The following is a 19,862-nucleotide window of genomic DNA, read 5'->3' on the forward strand; positions in this document are numbered from 1 at the left end:
TTTCGATATTGGAATCTACACGAAAAGCATACATACATTCTGGTCATTCAGATGACCAAATGTTATTTCTACATATTTGGCCTTTGTTTCAGGTTCCTGACTCACAGCTCCCCGAATCCTTGGAACTTCACAAGTGTGGAGAGTGACAAAGGTGTTTCGTTATGTTGATGAGGTGACTTTGGGACCACACCTAAGGTGGGGGCTGGCTGCCAGGAGAACCACCCTTGTGATTAGAGGGTTGGGACTTCTCAGTTCCACACCTCCCCAGTTCTGGGGAAGGGAGGGGGCCTGGAACTTGAATCAGTCACCAATGATTTGATTGTGTCCGTGCCATGAGGCTTTCTTCATAAGAACCCAACGGGACAGAGATCCGAGAACTTCCAGGCGGGTGAACACACGGAGGCTGGGGGAGCAGGGCACGCGCAGAGAGGCCACAGAAGCTCCCACGTGCTGCCCCGTGTGTTTCTCCACGTGGCCATCCCTAAGTTATAACCTTTCATACTAACCAGTGATCGAGTATGTAAAACGTTTTGAGTTCTACGTGCTGCTCTAGCAAATTAATGCAACCCAAAGAAGACGCCAAAGAAACCCCTGATCTACTAAAGCCTGTTGGGCAGGAGCACAGGTGACGTCCTGAGGGAGCAGGGGCAAATCTTTCAGGACTGAACCCTTAACCTGCGGTATGCCCTACTGGTGACTGAGGATCATTTGTTGGTGAAGAGGGAAACACCACCCCGCATTAAAAACTGAGTCTCAGGACATCAACAAAAGAGCCTTCCATTAACAAAGCACCACAAACTAGGCGACTTACAACAAAAATGTATTGCCTCATAGTTCTGGAACCCAGAGGTGCAAAACCAGGGCGTTGGCAGGACAATGCCCCTGAAGGTGCGAAGGAAGGGTGTGTTCCTGGCCTTCCTCTGAGCTTCCTTGGCTTACGGATGCATCGCCCCAGCCACCCACCATGTCTCCCTATGACTCTTCACACTGGTTTCCCTCTGTGTCTGTGTTCAAATGTCATTTATAAGGACACCAGTCATACTGGAGTTTGGACCTCAGCGTGAATTTTGGATGACACAATTCAAGCCCTAACAGTCATTAAGCTAAGAAAGCCCAGAACTAGTAAACACAGATGGCATCATTTCACCCCTCCAGAAGTGTAGATGGCAGGTGCAGGGAAGGGAAAGGTCAATGAAAGCTTTTCTCCCTGACCTTCAGGTATCAGTTATCTCCTTAGCATGCCCGTCATAGATGATTCCTTTAAAACAGAATTCAAAACAATGCTAATTATGGTGACTAGGATGGCATCAACACACAGGGACCAATTTAAGTGATGCTTTGTGGGTGACTGTATTACTGTTCGAGGTCAAATCCCTCTTCTCTTTTCCTACAATTGAGTTATTCATCCCACCCCAACAACTTGGAAGGTGGCCACGTGACGTGCTTTGGCCAGTGGAAGCTGAGCAGATGTGGTCCGTGCCCCTCCCAGGCACAGCTTCAAAGGAATCGGCCAGCCTCTGGCTCTTTTCTCTCGCCGGAGGGAGCGCGCCCTATACACTGGGCCTGCTCCAAGAGCCTGATCCCCAGGTGAGAAGAAACACAACGAAGGCATGGCCAACATGATCTACATTTAAGATACACAGAAATTAAATATGTTTAAAACTAATGAAGTCATTTGTAGTCATATAGAAAACTAATATACTTTAAAGCAATATTTTGACGGCATATATCCCTAAGGGGCGAAAGAACCCTAAGGGGCAAAAGAACTGCAAAGAAGCTTTAACTGCTTTCAGTAGTCTTTAAACCAAAATTTTCAGAAAGGAAAAAATATATACAAATATAGAAGCAGTAAAAATTGCTTTGTCTCCTCTTCATGATACAGTACTGTACAAGCTGGCTACATGTGGAGGACGGACGGCAATATGCCAGGGAGTTTACGAAGTGAGAAGCTGAATGTGTCACATTATTCTAGAGAACAATTTTTCTTGATGGCAAATAAGTTTGATCATTTTACTTTTATTACAAAACTCCTATTTGTTGGAACTGAATACAAAAAACTACAATGATTCTAATGTTTATAATACACTGATATTTTTTCAGTAAATTCACACTATACAAATCCAGCTTTAAAACCCTATAATTTTACATATGAATTAAAATATAACTAGGAACTCATGATTTGTTTTTCTTACTAAAAATATACATTTCCCAGTCCTAAAAAGGCCTACAAGCAGTTAACAGCAACCTTGTTTTTTTAAAAAAACGATTTTATTTACTTATTCATGATAGACATAAGGGGAGGGGGGCAGGGACACAGGCAGAGGGAGATGCAGGCTCCATGCCGGGAGCCCAAATCAGGACTCGATCCCGGGACCCCAGTATCACAACCTGGGCCGAAGGCAGGCGCTAAACCGCTGAGCCACCCAGGGATCTCCTAACAGCAACCTTGTGGTTGGCCAACTTCTGGGCTACAGCAGGAAGCCTGAAACATCTCGTCGGGCAAAAAAAGCAACGAGACTACCAAAGACCACTCATGTCTAGGGAGACAGAAACACAGTGAATTAAATCATCTCAAAAAGAGATTATAAAAATTAAAAATAAAATCCACATCACTGGTCACCTTGACATATTACAAGAGTACCACCAATTCATTACTCTAAAAATTGACAACTATAACATTCAGGCACATACCCTCCCTTTCCCACGCAAGTTGTATTTCAGAATATCACAATACTGGATTAGGATCAGTCATTTACAGAATTCCAGCCAATCAATGCAAAAACAATGGTATAATTAGAAAATAATCATTTCCTATCCCTAAGAAAATAATGAATCTAAGCAACAATCATGAATGGTGCCAAGTCCACCAGGGAAAACTCTGTGCAACGGTGTCATGGGTAGATTGGGCTAACAACTGAACCAACTACTCAATATCAACATCACTAGAAGTGAGATAACCAGGGTGTGATGCAAATGGAAGAAAAAAAGAAGACTTCATGATCAAAATATTAAAGGTGAATTTAATCAGGTCTCTAACTACCACTTTATGGAAATACAGGGCAACGGTGAAATATGTTAGCAATACCACAAGGATGCACAGCCAAATTCAGAATATAGGAAATTCAACAAACGAATCACTTTCTTACACCGAAAAGTGTTAGAGACCTAAATTTAGCCAACGAACAGCAGTATGTCGACCTTATTTGGATTCTGATTAAAACTAACCATCTGAAAAGGTCATTTGGGAGACAAAAAATTTAATTCCCTTCCAGTTTCTCGTAAGGCTTGTATCTTTTGTGGACCACTGTAATACATGAAGCCTAACCTTTTCTCTATATTAACGGGAAAGGTAGGGACAACTGTAACGACGACGGCAGCGTACAGAGACAATATGATGACTGTCATTTCATACCCAACCTGTAGCCTAGTAGTCTTCTAATCCTTACTTTGTTTAAAGATTAAGATCCTCATTTGAAATCTAAAGTCCTGGGCTAGACTCTGTTCTGGAAGTAGCTCCAGAGAAGATGAGCTTGCGTTCATGTAGACATAATGCAAGGTAGATGCAAACCTTCTTCCTTCAACATGACGCAAACATATACTAGGTGCTCAAGTAAGTAGTTTTAAAGAAACAAAACTCTAAGGCCGAGCAACGCGAGTGAGTGTTTTTCTTCTTTGCTCGCAATATCACCTCTTTTTTAGAGAGGAAAAGCATTTAGAGAGAAAAGAGGAACCTCTTTACACTCATGGACATCAACTTCAAAATCAGTTCGATTTACTCCAAAATATCAAGAAATTAGTAGTAAAGCTTTCTTATTAGAACAGCAAAATCCCTTGATTACCACATGGTAATTAAGCTTTGTTTTTAATCTCAATTATGTAACTAATCCTCCATTTTTTCCCCCTACAGAATTTTCTTGCACAGTTCTCTAAAACAAATGAAAGGAGAAAGAAATACTCTTCTGGGCGGCTGGGTGGCTCAGTCAGTTAAGCGACGGCCTCAGCTCAAGCCCAGGGTGGCGCCCAGGGCCGGGTGCCCTGCTCAGCGGGGAGTCAGCTTCTCCCTCTGCCCCCCACACCCAGGGGTGCGCTCTCCTGCATGCCCACACGTGAGCTTGTCACTCGCACTTCTCTCTCCTCTCAAATACATTTAAAAAGAAAAAAAAAAAAAAGCAAAGACATATTCTTTAAAAAATATATGAAGTTCTGCTTGGGCCATGGACCTCAAGAACTTCTGACCTCAATTAAAATACCTAATGTTATATAATAAGAGTCACTGTTATAGTAAGAATGTTACATATAAAATATTATAGTGAAATGAATATACATTAAATTAGAAACAGTAAGCATCTGAATCACTGCTGTACAAGGAAAGTAATGTAACACTGTGTGCCAACTATACAATTAAAAAAAAAAAGAAAGCATTTCAATGGAGTTATATGCATTTTTAAGACTAAAACTGTTCCCCAAGTTACACCTATTTTCACTCTACTACAAGGTGTCTCAGCCTTTTATAGATGCTCTACATACCTAAAAGCTCAAAATATAAATTACAATAAGTATAATACAAATCAGAAGGGTAGTATTTTTGGGGGCGGGGGGGTCTGCTGATATAAAATTAACTGCTGATAGAACCTATCAGAATCACAGAATTTAGAGAAGGGAATGAGAGAATTTTTTCCTTGCTCTTACAGGCTGCCCAAATTAAAATCTCAAAAGAATTACTTGTAAATAATCATTGTCTTCTTTAAAAACACAAAAACAAAAACAAAACCCTGATTTAAAGAACTGAAAGGGATGGCTAGGGCACTAGGTATGAACATAATAGAAACCTGAATCCACTGAAATAGTGCCTATGCAAAATAGAGATTAATACAAAGCATCTGCTATCATTTCCAAACCTTCTATGGAGATTTGGGTTAGGTGAAGTCAAGAAGATGAAACAAAGGAAGACCTCCACTCATCTATTCTGTGTCTCCTTACCTGATCAGATTCAATGGATTATCTTATAAAAATCTACTCATGGCCAGCAGGTAGGAGTATGAAATTATTTCCCTTTCATCTGGTTCTACATTTAAAAAGCATACTGTGCTGAAACTCAAGACTGTTAAAAACTGGGCAGCCTGGGGGGTGCGGTTTAGCGCCGCCTTCGGCCAAGGGCCTGATCCTGGGGACCCGGGATCGAGTCCCATTTCGGGCTCCCTGGATGGAGCCTGCTTCTCCCTCTGCCTGTGTCTCTGACTCTCTCTCTCTCTCTCTCTGTATCTCATGAATAAGTAAATAAAATCTTAAAAAAAAAAAGACTGTTAGAAACTAAAAGAATGTTCCCTCTTTCCCATTATGTAGTGGAAATGGGTTCACCCTTTTTTTGGGGGGTCCCTGCTTATATTATTAGTGATAAAGGCCTTTCAGGGCAATGCTTAAAAACAAAAGTAGTCAGAAATAACAGCAATAAATGAAAGCATTCGTTTCAAAATTAATTTATTTTGTTTATATAGATCACTACTCTAAAGAAAAAATACACACCAGATCATCCAATGTGTGGTAGAGGTGACATTTTTTAAACACTGGTGACTCAACAAATAGTCCATGAATGCCAACTTAACGCTCATTTAAAAAAAAAAAAAAAATTTCAAGCTACATGACAGCAGATACTTGATCCTTGTTATTCACTACTATACTTGTGCCTGGAATAGAGCCTGATTCACAAAAGGCACTCAATTATTACTTGTTGCAAACAGTGAATAAAGCTTTCTTTCTACTAGTCAGTAGTATTTTAAAAGACGAGAAAGATAATCTTCAATGACAACCATTCAATGTTTCTTCTCATCCATTCCCAATTTGGTCTCCCTTACCTGCACAATTTCGATAACTTGTATCTCCATTTCTTTTTGGCCAAACACTGAATATGAAAAAGGAAAAAGGCCCTCCACACTCATCTCTAGCCCACAGTGGTCCTTGCTTACTATGGTTTATCAAATTCACCCATGGCAACTTTTTCAAAGTAATGTCATAAACATCACGATAACCCTGAAAAGTCTTAAGTTTCAGCAAGTCAGAGGTACAGCTCAGGCATGTATATTTTAACAAGTTTCTCAGGTCATGCAAACCATGACTTGTGCATCAAGCCACAAAATTAAAAAACTTCACTATCTTTATCTCAAACCTGTCACACACTTTTACTGTAAACTCCTTAAATCTTTGATCTACTCAGTTTCTAACTGAACAGGTTTTCCATGGTCATCTCAAATTACTCATACTTCTCAGTATCCTAATCTATCATCATACCTCCTGGACCATATCTATTCTCCTTCCATTTTGGTGCAAATCTACTGATCTGACACTTCACAAGTGCTATAATCCTGACATTGAGCTCAAATAGTCTTGCCAATTCCCACTCAAGCCCTGTCACTTATGTAAACCCCAATCCATAATGGTAGCTAACAACATTTTGCCTCTCTGAGCCACTTGGCAATCATTTTACTGTATCTTGAACTTCCTTATCAAATTTTCTATCAGGGATTATAAAAGAATTTTAACTTCCCTCAAAGAGCCCATCTCACCAAACGCCCCTCAATCTCAGGTGACTCATTTCTTTGGTAAAAGTTACCAGTACTTCCTTGACTTTCTGTTTACACCAAAATCTTTATCTTTATTCATCCTATTACTTTATGCTAATTTTCTGAAGAAGCAGTAAAACAAGATACAAGAGAGAAAAACTGTATCCTGGAATCTGTTGGGTCTCGTATGACATACTACCATATACGACCATATCATTAGCAAAATTACTAGCCTTTCCTTAGGGAATTTAATGCAGAGGCGAACAAAAACAATAGCTTTTTTCTGCCCCAATAATAAGCACCTATAAATACAGACAAGAAAATAGATATTCCATTTACAAAAGCAAAAAGACTACTAAATATTTACCAAATTTACACAACTAAACATAGTATTCTATTGAAAGACACAAAGATCTTGTGAGCAAAGGAAAAGGATGAATCATTATATACTGATGTTGCAACAAGTGACTGCCCAACTGAAAGGAAATAAAGTAGGCACATGTGTTTTACCATAGAAAAAATAAATACCAGCTAGATTTAGTAACCGGATATTTTTAAAGAAATGTGTGTATGCATGTACATATACACACATATTTCACATACGTATCTTAACAAAATACTGAGGCTACACGTCCAATCCAGAAAGGAGAAAAAAATCTTCTTAACCAAGACTAGAAACTCAAAAACTATACAAGAAAAGACAGCTATACCTGAGTCCATAAAGATTTACTAGCTTACCAAGGAAACACACATCAATGTGACAAGGAGGAGTGAAATCACACTCACTAAAATGGGTAAATATTTAAAAGATCTAGAAGGCCTATTTCAGACAGAAAAGTGGGGAAAAGTTATTTCCCTATATTTCAAGTAGAGATGTGAAGAAATCTTTTGAAAAACAATCTGTCAACCTCTATTGCAAGTAAAAATATTAGACTGAGTAAGAAGAATGACTTTGTTATTAAAATGGTCAGTCAACAAATACAAGTCCCCTACAACTTAGAAATAAAACATGAAGTTGCTAGGGACATGTATTTTAAGAACATTGCTTTTTAGTGGCATAAATAAATAAATAAATAAAGTGAATGTCCATTAAAAGAGGAGCACCAAAATAAGATTGTGGTATATTCATAATACCATATAATATACAATCATTAAAAATAATAAACTATTGGGGGAGGGAAAAACTGTGATTATTTACCTTTATACTCTTGTGTAAAAAGGTAAATAATCACATTTACACATGTAAGTATAATGTATAAAACAAAAGAAATTTTGTTAGAGTTCTACTTTTGACCTTTTTTTTTTTTTTTTTTTTTTTTTTTTTTTTTTTTACTTTTGACCTTTTGAACTTAAAACCCTTTTATTACTAATCACCACGGAATCCAATGGGTCTTCATACTCCCTGATTTCCACTCCCGGCCATTTTTCAACACTTAACAAGAGAATCAGAACAGTCTTTGACCTTCTAACCGTTGGCTTTCCGACTGGGCCGTCTCCCCCGCTTTCACTAGTTGCTCTTCCTGCCCTAACGTGTGTGCGTACAGGCAACCTCTCTTCAGCCCTCTGACCCTGTCTGCTCTCCCACTGAGGACCTCAGCCTCTCGGAAGGATCAGGGGACCACCATCGCCCCCGCCGTGTGCCACCCCACACAGCCCGGTCCTTCCCACTCTAGGAGAGGAATCCAATTCCAGCTGACCAATGCTCGCATCTATTGATAAGCCTTTTCGGAATCTCATCATTCAGTATCATCTGAGGTGATTTATGTCCTACCTATACTCTCCAATCTGTTTCTCCTTTTGCCCAGAAGTATCACTGATTCTACCGCTCACCACACTTGAAACCTGGCCGTAACCTCCTCTCACCCTCACCCGCAACCTTACAGTCTATCCCCTCCCAGCGCACAGCTCCACCCTCAGCCAGGCCCTTCTTTCTGCGACACCTGCCATCTCCATTACTACAACAGCCCAGGGTCTCCTAGGCTCTTCCTATTATCTTCTGACACCGAGGCATAAAATGTAACTGATTATATTGTACACATTAGTGTATATATTCACAGCCCCTTCGTAACAGATTAGCCAGGCACTTAGGTTTCCCATTCTAGGATCTTGAGGCATCTAGCCATCCACTATCCCTTGAATGTACTCTACTCCAGGTGCCTACAATCAGGTGCATCATTCTAAAACCCCTGCGTTTTATTTAGCTCTTTGTCCCAACTACAAGTGCTGAAATCCTTCTGTTCTTCAAATGTCATCTCCTTAAGCCTATTCAGATACCAACGTCACAAGTGTTTTGTTGTTGTTTTCTTACTCTTCTGAAAACTGCAGTAGCAAAAGATTATTAGACTAGAAATCAGAATGTTGATGTCTGCTTTCAAATGCTACTGCTTTTGAAGTTTGGACATTAAATCAAGCTCCTGAGCCCAGTTTCTTGTTCTGTAAAATAGGAATAAAATTAATCCACACACCTCACAGGTAGGTAGGAATGTATGAAAAACCAATTATAATTTAAGTGCTAATGCTGTCATCGTATCACCTCTTACTACTCCTATTTGTTTTTCCAACTACAAATTGAAAATATTTAAAAGATAGTCTATATACATCTAACACCCAACACAGAGTGGCCATTCAAATGCATTTTTTTTAAAAAAACTTCGTGTCATAAAATATGGCACTCAAATCCTAGCATGAAAAATATAATCCACTCACACTTACTTATGTGTTGATAAAAAAATATCCACAACCCTTCTTCCCACAGATATGTTTTCAGGAAAACTATTGTCACAAGACATTTCTGGACCTCTGAATCAGTCCACCTGAAACCCAATTATCTGGCAGGTGGTTGGGTAGGGACCATTTAAAATGGCTGATAAATAGTTAAATAGTCAAGGAATTCCAAAAACTTTACAATATATAATATGGAAGTGATGTAAAGTATCTGTGTGAGGTGAATGTGATGATGGTGCTATGCTGTCCAATCCAAAAAATTTATCCAGCATTCATAGTTGAGCATTAGTGTTTTAGTTTACCTTAAAACTGTAAATGTTGACATCATGGTTGTTTTGGTGACGCAAGACAACAGATTTAAAAAGTGAATATACAAGAGAAATATGTTAATTTTCATTAAGCTAAAAGACTGTTTTTTTCGACTCTTGCACAAAAGCAAAAGTAATGATGGACAGTGTTCATAAAAATCCAAAATAAAACGGAAAGGGAAGTGGAAAGGATACTTTGTTCCTATAGAAACCTGTAAATCATAAACTATGAGAACCTGAAAGTCCTTGAGTTACCCTTGAAAACCATGTTATAGGGGCCCCTGAGTGGCTCAGTGGTCGAGGGTCTGCATTCGGCTCAGGGCGTGATCCTGAACTTCCAGGATCCAGTCCCACATCAGGCTCCCTGCAGGGAGCCTGCTTCTCCCTCTGCCTGTGTCTCTGTCTCTCTCATGAATAAATAAAATCTTTAAAAAGAAAGAAAGAAAGAAAAAGAAAACCATGTTATATCTTAAACCATGTAGTGTGCCTTACACCAGAGAACAAGAAAGCTACCTAAAATTAGCAGAGTCTTGTCTAAAGTACATAAATGCCAACTTGAACAGATAACTCAATAGGCAAAAAATGGGAGAATCTGAACATCAATACAAAAAATAACTCAAAAATCTAAAATGCATATATGCTTATTTAAATCCATGAGCTCACAGGATAAGCCACTGTTACCACAATTATGTCACACTATTAGCTAATATTTCTTGGCATTTTATTATTTCACAAAAAACTGCTCTCCTAACTAGTATCACATGTGCTCTTAGATGTCATATCCACACTCTTGTACATACTTCTAATTCATTCTTTTAAATCTAAATTTAAAACTCTACAAAATCATCTTGCCATAAATTTTAACCAACTACTGCTATAGTGCCTGGTAAAGCTACAGTGGCTTTCTTACTACTGTAAGAAGCCCTACTAAGAGTTTAACCCTTATAAATAATGGTTTGGATGCCAAGTACAAATAGCAACAAAATACAGTTATACAAGTAACTAGGCTGTATTATGGATTGAGAGAGGTGTGCATAAAAACGGAAAGAATGAGTGACACAGGAATGATGAACAGCAGTTGGTGAGAGTAGCAAATCACTTTGTGTTCTTATTTAAAAAAAAAAGAAAAAAAAAGCTCACCCTGTAGGTGCTGTTGCTGAGTTCCATAAACAAACATCAAGCAGCATGACGTAATATAGAGTCCTGGACTGGGTGTGAGGGGACCTCTGTTTCTAGTCCAGGGCCTCAGTTCCTCATCTGTAAAATGAGGATGCTGAGTTAGATATCTGAGAGGGCTCCTCTAGTTTTCATACTGAGGAAGTCTATGGACAAATTCCAGAAGAAGCAATAAAATGCAGGATTTTTGTCAACAGTGAAGTTTAACTGTTAGCATTAGAAACAAAAGGTGGGAATGGAGATAAAAATGATATTCATGAAATTTTGAATTCAAAAAGCAATTACTTTATAATTTTTAACTGCTAGAAAAGTTTTTATAATATACCATATTTAGCAGCATTATCATCTAAATGAGATTAGTAACGAGTGACCAGATTATGACCTGAAAAACCCTGTTCACCTCTGGCTGGCCAGGCTGCCCAAGTAAATCTAGAAAACGGCACAGAAACACCTTTGGGCTAATGATGACATGAAGTGATAAAGGGTCTCATAAGTTTCCCTAATTAAGTAACGGAACAAAAAGTAAAATGACAAGAAAAATGATTAGAGTCCCTTAAACAATTATTTAATTTTAATATGCAATAAAATAATCATGCTTGTGATATCCTTATTTGTTAATCAGTATATTTTTCCTATGCATATAAGTTTTTTTTTTTTTTTCCTGGTTAGTTCTCAAAATAGAACCTCGCTTATCCTCTTGGCAAAGCTAACTGAAATAATCAATTCTTTTCCCAATGACACTTAGAAACATTCAAAAAGTGTCTAAGTTCTCTACACTGAAAGAAATCCAGCAGAAGCTGGATAGAACAGAAGAAAGGCGCTGGTGTTTCCAAAAAAAATGGTGGTTTTGTAACCCCAATTACCTAAATGACATTAATTGCCTGGTCCAAGTAATAGAAAGGACCTAATAAACCAAATTCTACATTTTAAGTTCGTGTATCAGCTGACATTCTACTATTTCTTCCTTTCTTTCTTTCTTTCTTTCTTTCTTGCTTATGCTGATGCTACAGTTCTTACCCTGGCAGTCTTAAAACTTCTGGGATATGGAACCAACAAACATCTCTACAATCAAGAATCTGTCAAAAATCTATTCTCTTAAAGAATGTAATCTGTATATTTTAAAGGACGTAAAGATACAATGAAACATTCAGTGAAAAAAAAAACTTGTTTTTTAAAGCTTGTTTTATGCAAATTACCTAAAATGATTATAAAATCATTTGGCATACAAGCAATTCCATTAATTATTCATTTGAGTATTTCACCTTGGCAATATATTGCCTAGTAAGTTATTCAGAATCGTTAATAAAATTTCTCTCTGGTTGGTAGAAACAAAGGCAAAAATAAAGAAGTCTTGATGGTAATGAAATTTGTTCTTGGCTAGTCTCAAAACGGTTGTGATATCCATGTGTCTTTGAGATTAAAAAAATCTGTGAAACAAAATTTTCCTTTACAATGAATTTACTTTCCATTTTAATTTAGGTATTTTGATTTACAATCCTAATGAGCTGATTAAAATAACCTTACACTTAATGGCAAACAACAGAAATCAGCATGGAGATGCAAAGCATACTTTAGGGCTCTATTTTGAGCATGAGCTGTTTTCAGCAATTTTTTCCATCTACCTTTCCACCCCCAAGACTTTCTGAGAGAGACTTAAACATTAAGTTTCTTTACTGACAAGAATACTATTAATGATGAAATACTATCAGCCGTACTGTTTTTAGCCAGTATCGGACAGATGTAGACCAGCTCCTGCCCAACTTGGGACTGAGCTACGGTCTCGGGTAACATAGTCTCCTCCAAGAAAGGTTGGCACCAAGATCAGCAGCTCAAGGAGAATTTGAAATTTAAATAACTAGTTGGTATGTTGCATGAAGCCCACTGGATTGTTCCTAACTAAATTTCTATTTGTAGAACATAAACACATTTGTAATTCTTTCCACCACTTATATAAGTCAGCACACAGTATAATTTGTTCAAAGACCAAAATACCTCATTTAGATATCAGTAATATAGAATTCTTGAAACAGTTTAAATGGCTATAGCTGGGCACAACACAGCAAAGTGCTCTGAAAAAGTTATATTACCTAGAAATGGTAATCCTTTCTATTACTGCAATACAATTGGAGATTAAAAAGACAAAAGGCCAAAAATAAGCACAACTCTGACTATTTTGGTTAGCAAGAAAATATGAAGCCCTTGTAACATCATACAATCTCATACATACTTTTTACTTTCTGAAATATATTTAATAACTGCTTAGTTTTGTTGGAAATTCTCGTTTCAGGACTGGGGAAGGAAAAACTGACAAGAAAAAAGGCCCTGAGTTGATCAAATTAATGGCTAAAAATCTCACATCTCATAATTACAATTTTTATTTATTTTTATTTTTTAAAGATTTTTAAATTTTTATTTATTTGAGAAAGAGAGAGAGTGCGCACAAGAACGAGAGCAGGGAGCCCGATGCGGGGCTCGAGCCCAGGACCCTGAGATCATGACCGAGCAAAAGGCAGACACTTAACTGACTGAGCCACCCGGATGCCCCTACAATTATTTTAATGCTAGTGCCTTTTCTCTCATCTTCACCTACTTAAAATCTATTCTGATATATACTTTTTAAAACTCTAGCCTATAAGAAGAGATTTCCTAAGAGTAAATAAACTGAGGATAAGGAATTAATATTTTATAATGCTGTACTTAATACTGGATATTATATTGTAATGGCACTACACTTGTTAACAATTTCAGTATAAAAATTATGCAGCATTCCTCTTTTGATAAATGAATACAACACACTTTAAAAAAATGTATCCTAAGCCAAAATTCATAAATGATACCGAGGTCAATTTAAAAAATAGGGAATCAAGGGGATCCCTGGGTGGCTCAGCGGTTTGGCGCCTGCCTTCAGCCCAGGGCGTGATTCTGAGTCCTGGGATCGCATCCTGCATCAGGCTCCCTGCATGGAGCCTGCTTCTCCCCCTGCCTGTGTCTCTGCCTCTCATTTTTTTTGTCTCTCTCTCTCTCTCCCCCCGCCCCCGTGTCTCTCATGAATAAACAAAATCCTTAAAAAAAAATAGGGAATCTAATAATTGCCTCTAATAGTATTTTCAAAAACTTGTTCAAAATAAGCAACCCGAGGGATTCCATTTCCCATTAATCATACTTGACTCCAAGCATACTCTAATTATGTATCCATCCCCTCAGAATATATGTATTATAAATGATCTTAATGAGCCTTCGCTATATCACTTTGAAGTAATCAAATTATTTGTGTGGGTAGGTTTTGTCTTCTTGTATTGTTCATTTTTATTTCTGTGTCTTTCTGCATTCTATAAAGTTCAGAGCTCAGTGCACAGGCACAAACTTCCAATTTAAAGAAATATCCATTTTGATGAAAGTTACTAACAACAACCTATTAACCAACAGGAAACTGGTTTAGAAAAACACTACTTACTAGTATTTTTATAACACTTTATTGTGAAAATTTTCATACGTACAGAAAACATTTAACAAACTGTACAGAGTATTCACAGAGCTACCATCAAGATTTAGAATTAACATTTCCATCTATTTGTCTTACTATTCTTTCAATTGATCTTAATTTCTGAAGCATTTCATATCAAGCTGCAGATGCGTATACTTTCCCCATATATACTTCAGCTTCTCTATCACTGATTACAGTTCGGTATTTAACACAGTGTTTCTTTCAAAGGAAAAATTTACACAAAATACAATGGGTAGATACTAGGCTTACCATTCAATGATAAACTCAAGCAACCCAAATCCCTAACAGGACCCAGGGTATTGCCATCACCCTAGATAGTTCTCATGTGCCCGTTCCTACTTAATCCCTGTCCCCAACACCCATGCATCCACTTTTCTAAGCCCTGCCAAACAGTTTTTTTTTTTCAACATTAATTTTTGTCTGTTCCAACCCAACACACAATAGTCAAAATTGCCTGTTTTTAGGGCTTCATAGAAAGGGAATCATCATTATGCTGTGGTTTTTGTAAGGCTACGTTCACTTGGCGTTGTGCTTCAGAAATGAATCCAAGTTGCGGCAGGTATCAAGACTGCCCCTTCCTGCTGCTTAGCAGTATTGTGTTGTACGCACACAGCAGTTTAACTATTTTCTTGTTGACAGTCATCTGAACTGCTTCCAGTTTAGGGGTCAGCCACATATTTGGCAGAGTTTACACACACAATCTGGCATTCCACCACTGTGGTTCTTTCTCTTCTGGGATCTCCTCCCTCTTTCTCCTGCTGGACTCCCATACTCTACTGCTGCTGCGGTTATTTCCGAATTTGATCTGATTCCTCCTCAAGCCAGTAAGACTGCAGACAAGCCAAGAGGAGCCTGCCTGAAGACCACCACCAGTGAGATGAGAAACTCACCCAAGGGCCATCTTTTTTTTTATTTTTTAAGAAACCACCTCAAGTCCACTTCTACTTGTTTTTGTTTGCTCTACGGTGTCCACATGTTTTTTCACATATTGTCCAGAGGCTGTAGTCAAAATCTGTGGGAGGATTTGTCCAGGAGAAGCCACGACTTCATTTTTAGAATTTTAACTATTTTTCCACTTCAAGAAAAACTGTAATTAACAAATTTCTGTGGGTTTTTTTTTTCCTCCACAAGAGCTTGACTGATCTAGTCCCTTTCGATCCAAAGAGTCAAACTAAACCAAGAAAAGGCTTCTAGGAGCTGAAGATGATGAGAGATGGAGGAGGGAATACTGTAATTCTGTACATGAATCAATGCAAGTCCCAAAGGCATCCCAAGACATGTTTGCAGAACATACCCAAAGAAGCTAAGATTTTGAGACCTTCTGACAAAAGCCACTATTCAGGTTCCACACGAACTCTGAGAGGTGCATGCAAGAAGTAGGCCCAAAGCAGCACAGCAAAGCCTTTGAAAACTGAACTGGCGCTGGAAACGGTGACCGTGCCCATGCAACAGTGAGAACTTGCAGTCTGAACCTAACCACACTGATCACCCGTTATTTAAACAAACAAACAAAACCCATAACATTAGTCTGATAAGATACAATCCAAAATTATTTAATACACAGAATCAGGAAAATCTGACCAATTCTCAAAGAAAAAGACCAGAAGACATAACAATCTCGAGATTATCCAGATGTCAGAATTATCAAAACAAAAATGTTAAGACAGCTATTTTAATCCATCCTACAAAGTAAAGGCCTATATTTGAAATTACAGGAAAGTGAGAAGTTCTCAGAAGTGCAAAATATAAAAAGAACTAAATGGAAACTTTACAGCTGGGAAAAATCTAGGGGGAAAAATGATTTGACAAGATAACAGGTACAGACAAAGGAAAGCAAACACTGAATAGCTGATTTGCCAAAAAAAAAAAAAAAGAAAAATAACACAAATAGATAAGAAAGGTATCTAAGAAAAATTTCCTAACATTTTGCATCTTTAGCACTAAACAGTAAACAAAACACAAAACCTAGCAATCTCTAACTAAAATGCTTTAGTTTTTATTATTCCATCTCTTCCTGAGCAAGCTCTCATGATTCATCTCTGAAAAATATTCTGATTCTACATAATGTGTATTACACAGAATTTTGAGGAATGCTGGATTACACGAGGACATCGGTTCAAGTCTCGCTCTGTAACTATGACGAAGCATGTGAGATGCCATCACTTCTCTGAGCTTTAATTCCTTCCCGGTAATGACCGAGGACAACTTACTTGGCTTTAAAACGCTGCCCCATTGTTAAGCGTGGGCAGTCAGCTAGGTTCTAACAGGACTCCCGGAGGCCGGGGGCGCCAAGTCACGGCCAACCATGGGGAAGGTCAGAGGCCTGCCCTGGCAGCCCTCCCCGTGAAGCCTCAGCACACTGGTCAGGCCCAAGACAGTGGATGCCATGACCAGAACGACGGGCCAAATCAGGAAGGAGCAGCTCAAGCCCTGGATCCCCGTCCCAGGTAATGAATACTCTCCCCCCTAGTTGACAGCCTTCAATAAAAGATGGAAACCCAACCCCAGGCCAAGGCCTCTCTCCCTGCGGCGTGCAGCCCACGTGCTCCAGTTTCCTCCCGGCCCAGCTCTCACATCTCCAGAGTATGTACTTTCACTTAGTAAACTCTGTTTGTGTCATTCATCCCCTGTGATGTGTGTCTGCCCTTGAATTCTTTCCTGTGACACGACCAAGAATCTCTGGTAATGCCTTTGGAACGGGCTGGGTCTCTCCTCTAGTTCACTTGGCAATACCATGATCTAATTTTAGGAATGCTCTGAGGGTCACTCCTGTTTCCCCAGGTCTTAGCATTAGCCAGATTCTTCACGGCTCTGATTACTTCTGGGAGGTAAGGAGAACCTACAGGTCAGAGAGCTACGACTAGCAAGGTCCAGGGCAACACTGGCAGCAAGCCACAGTGGAAACCACATTATGTAATTCGAAATTTTCTAGCAGTCTCATGAAAATTTTAAAGAGAAACAGGGGGCAATTATTCTACTAAGATTTATGTAACCCAATATATAACCCAATAAAGTATAAAGGATATATGTTTAACCCAAATGTGATCATTTCTTGCAATCAATATTTCAAAATCAAGAATTTACCTTGTCTTCAAAATCTAATGTGCATTTTCCATTTATAGCACATCTTAACTATGACGTGTCATATTTCACGTGCTCAGTATGACATGTCACTAGTGCCTACACCACACACGGCAGGTCTAGCTGTGGAGGTGGAAGGGCAAGGGGAGTGGGACACGATGGCAAACCAGAGCCAAGGTGTCTCAATGAGTCCTATCACACACAAACTACACACTGGGGGTGATAAAAAGGTCAGCCCTACATGGCAGGTAGATCAGAGAAAGTTTGTCTTGAAAACAAATTTCCATCTCTCCTATGAGTAGAGCCTACTATGGGGGGGGGGGGGGAGGAGGAGGCAGATAAATGACTTACATATCATTTCAAAATATCTGAATTTAAAGTATTTCTTTTTATGAAAGCCACTGTTTACTTCACGCTACCCACAGTTGTGGGGAGGAAATATCTTGTAGGGAATATATTAAAAGGCATTATAAAACAAAATACATTTCTCAATTAAATGGTTTTAAAGGTTAGGGAAGGAAACACAAAATACACTTCAAAAGTACACAATAATCAAATCAAATGCTTTACTGTGAATTAGCTTCTGAAATTTCACCCAAAATATCAAATCTCCCCCCCTTAAATGAAAATAACAAAAACTTTAAATGTACAAATACTGAAATCACTATATTTTTAAGACAGAATTTCTTCTGTTTTGAAAGACAGTATAACAATTTTATTCCTTAACTGTTTCTTATGCAAAATAAAGGACAAGTGCTCTTTGCGAGAACCTAGGATCCCACCCCACTTTCACCTTGCCACAGTTCCAGTCTTCTCAGAAGTGCAGACATTCTCAGGAAAGGACAGAACTGTGGAAACAAGACCTGGTTCAGAGCAGACTCTACAGTTTAATGTCTACATGATTATAATAAGCAGGAATAATGGATTTCCTATCTATAAAACAGAGGTATTAACAACCTCACAAGGTTAGAGAGATATTTAAGTAAGATAGATACTTACTCTCTACCCCAGAACACTCACTACTCCTTCCATTTCTGGTCTGATTTTTTTAATCAAAATGCCTTTCAGTGTCTCCTATACATTTAACGTATTTCTATGTAATCTGTTCTAAATTTGTAAACCCTTACGTTCTAAGTCATTTTTTAAATGTATCAGATTACAGGGGCGCCTGGGTGGCTCCGTGGGTTAAGCGCCCAACTCTGGGTGGCGGCTCAGGTCATGATCTCAGGGTCGTCAGTTCAAGACCTGCACGGGGCCCCACAGGGCGTGGAACCTGCTCAAGCGTGTCTCTCTCTCTCTCTCTCCTGGAGTCTCCTTCCGCCCCTCCCCCGCTCACTGGCTCGCTCTTCAAATAAAAAGTATCAGATTTATAATGAACTCAAAATGATCCCATTAAACATCTGACTGGAAATAAACATCAAATCAGACTGTCCTTTACATAAGACAGTGACATAAGAACTGTAATGTCTTTTTTTTTTTGTTTTTTTTAAAGATCCTCCTTATAGGAGGAAACCAGTAATTACAGAGAAGGAGAGAAAACAGTCATCGTGAAGGATCTCTGTTCCAATGAACCAGGGAAAAACAATCAAAAGCTATGAAAGTAACTGGCTTTCAAAAGGCAAAATGTGGAGAAGAGAACAAGCAGCACCTATTTAAACCGGAAATTCTAGTCTTCTACATACCAAACTTTACTAAGCTTATTTCTTTTGGGAGCAAAAACTTAAAACTTAAGTAAGAAAAAAATGTATCACTATCCACTAGAAAGATGCATGGATTGATGAAAGGAAGGAAGGATGGAAAAAAAACAGACTCCTAATGGCTTCAATACACACAAGAAACTTGCAACGGCCTGCAGTTTCAAGGGTTATGGCTAGGTTGCTAATATGAAAGCATGTGGCCCAACTCTGAATGTGCTAGAATCTAGAAGACTGAATTCAACATAGTCTGGACAGCTTGAAAAGTTGAGATACTTAAAAGTAAGGTCAGAAAACAATCAGGGATAGGACACTCTTGCTTTTAACCTCATTCCATCCGCCACCCATCCTTCTACCTCGATGTGGGTTTTAAATTTTTGCTCTCACTCTATTCTGGGTTCCTTGACATAGGAAGAGAGCTAGATTTTGTTTCTGGTTGCATGATGCCTATGTTAAGAACCTATGGAACAGATACCAGAATCACGTGAAGCATGAAGATAAATTTCCAAACAAGAGCAAACCACCATAACAAGTTCTACCATTACATTTAATGTAATGGCTTACATCCATGTAAGAATCCAAGCTTTCTTTCTTTGACTTTCAGATGATAGATAACCACAATCTCTCAGGTCCCATTTTAGTTATAAAAGCCTCACATCAATAACCATCCTCCAATGGTAAAGATATGGGGTATCCACTGAATATAACTCCAACGCATATATGCTCTGCTTTTCTGAGTTTATCTTTTTAAGTTTGTAATAAAAGATAAACCATACATTTTCAAAGAGACAAGTGCTCAGACATATACAAAGGCCTA

General features: G+C 38.5%; 1 protein-coding gene across 13 annotated transcripts in view; it reads right to left on the reverse strand.

The window, feature by feature from the left end:
• TBL1XR1 (TBL1X/Y related 1) overlaps window positions 1–19,862 on the reverse strand; it is a 187,478-nt gene that overhangs the window by 57,031 nt on the left and 110,585 nt on the right. For 2 of the 13 annotated variants that reach the window (XM_025425647.2, XM_025425640.2), the window contains exon 1: window positions 10,730–10,846. The exons of the other annotated variants lie outside the window; for them this stretch is intronic. In XM_025425647.2, coding sequence (XP_025281432.1) covers window positions 10,730–10,766 — 37 coding nt within the window. In that variant the 5' untranslated portion in view covers window positions 10,767–10,846. Of the gene's footprint in view, window positions 1–10,729; window positions 10,847–19,862 lie in introns of those variants that run through there. 13 annotated transcript variants of the gene reach the window in all.

The sequence above is a fragment of the Canis lupus genome, chromosome 34 (genome assembly GCF_003254725.2).
Source record: "Canis lupus dingo isolate Sandy chromosome 34, ASM325472v2, whole genome shotgun sequence".
Taxonomy (NCBI): Eukaryota; Metazoa; Chordata; class Mammalia; order Carnivora; family Canidae; genus Canis; species Canis lupus.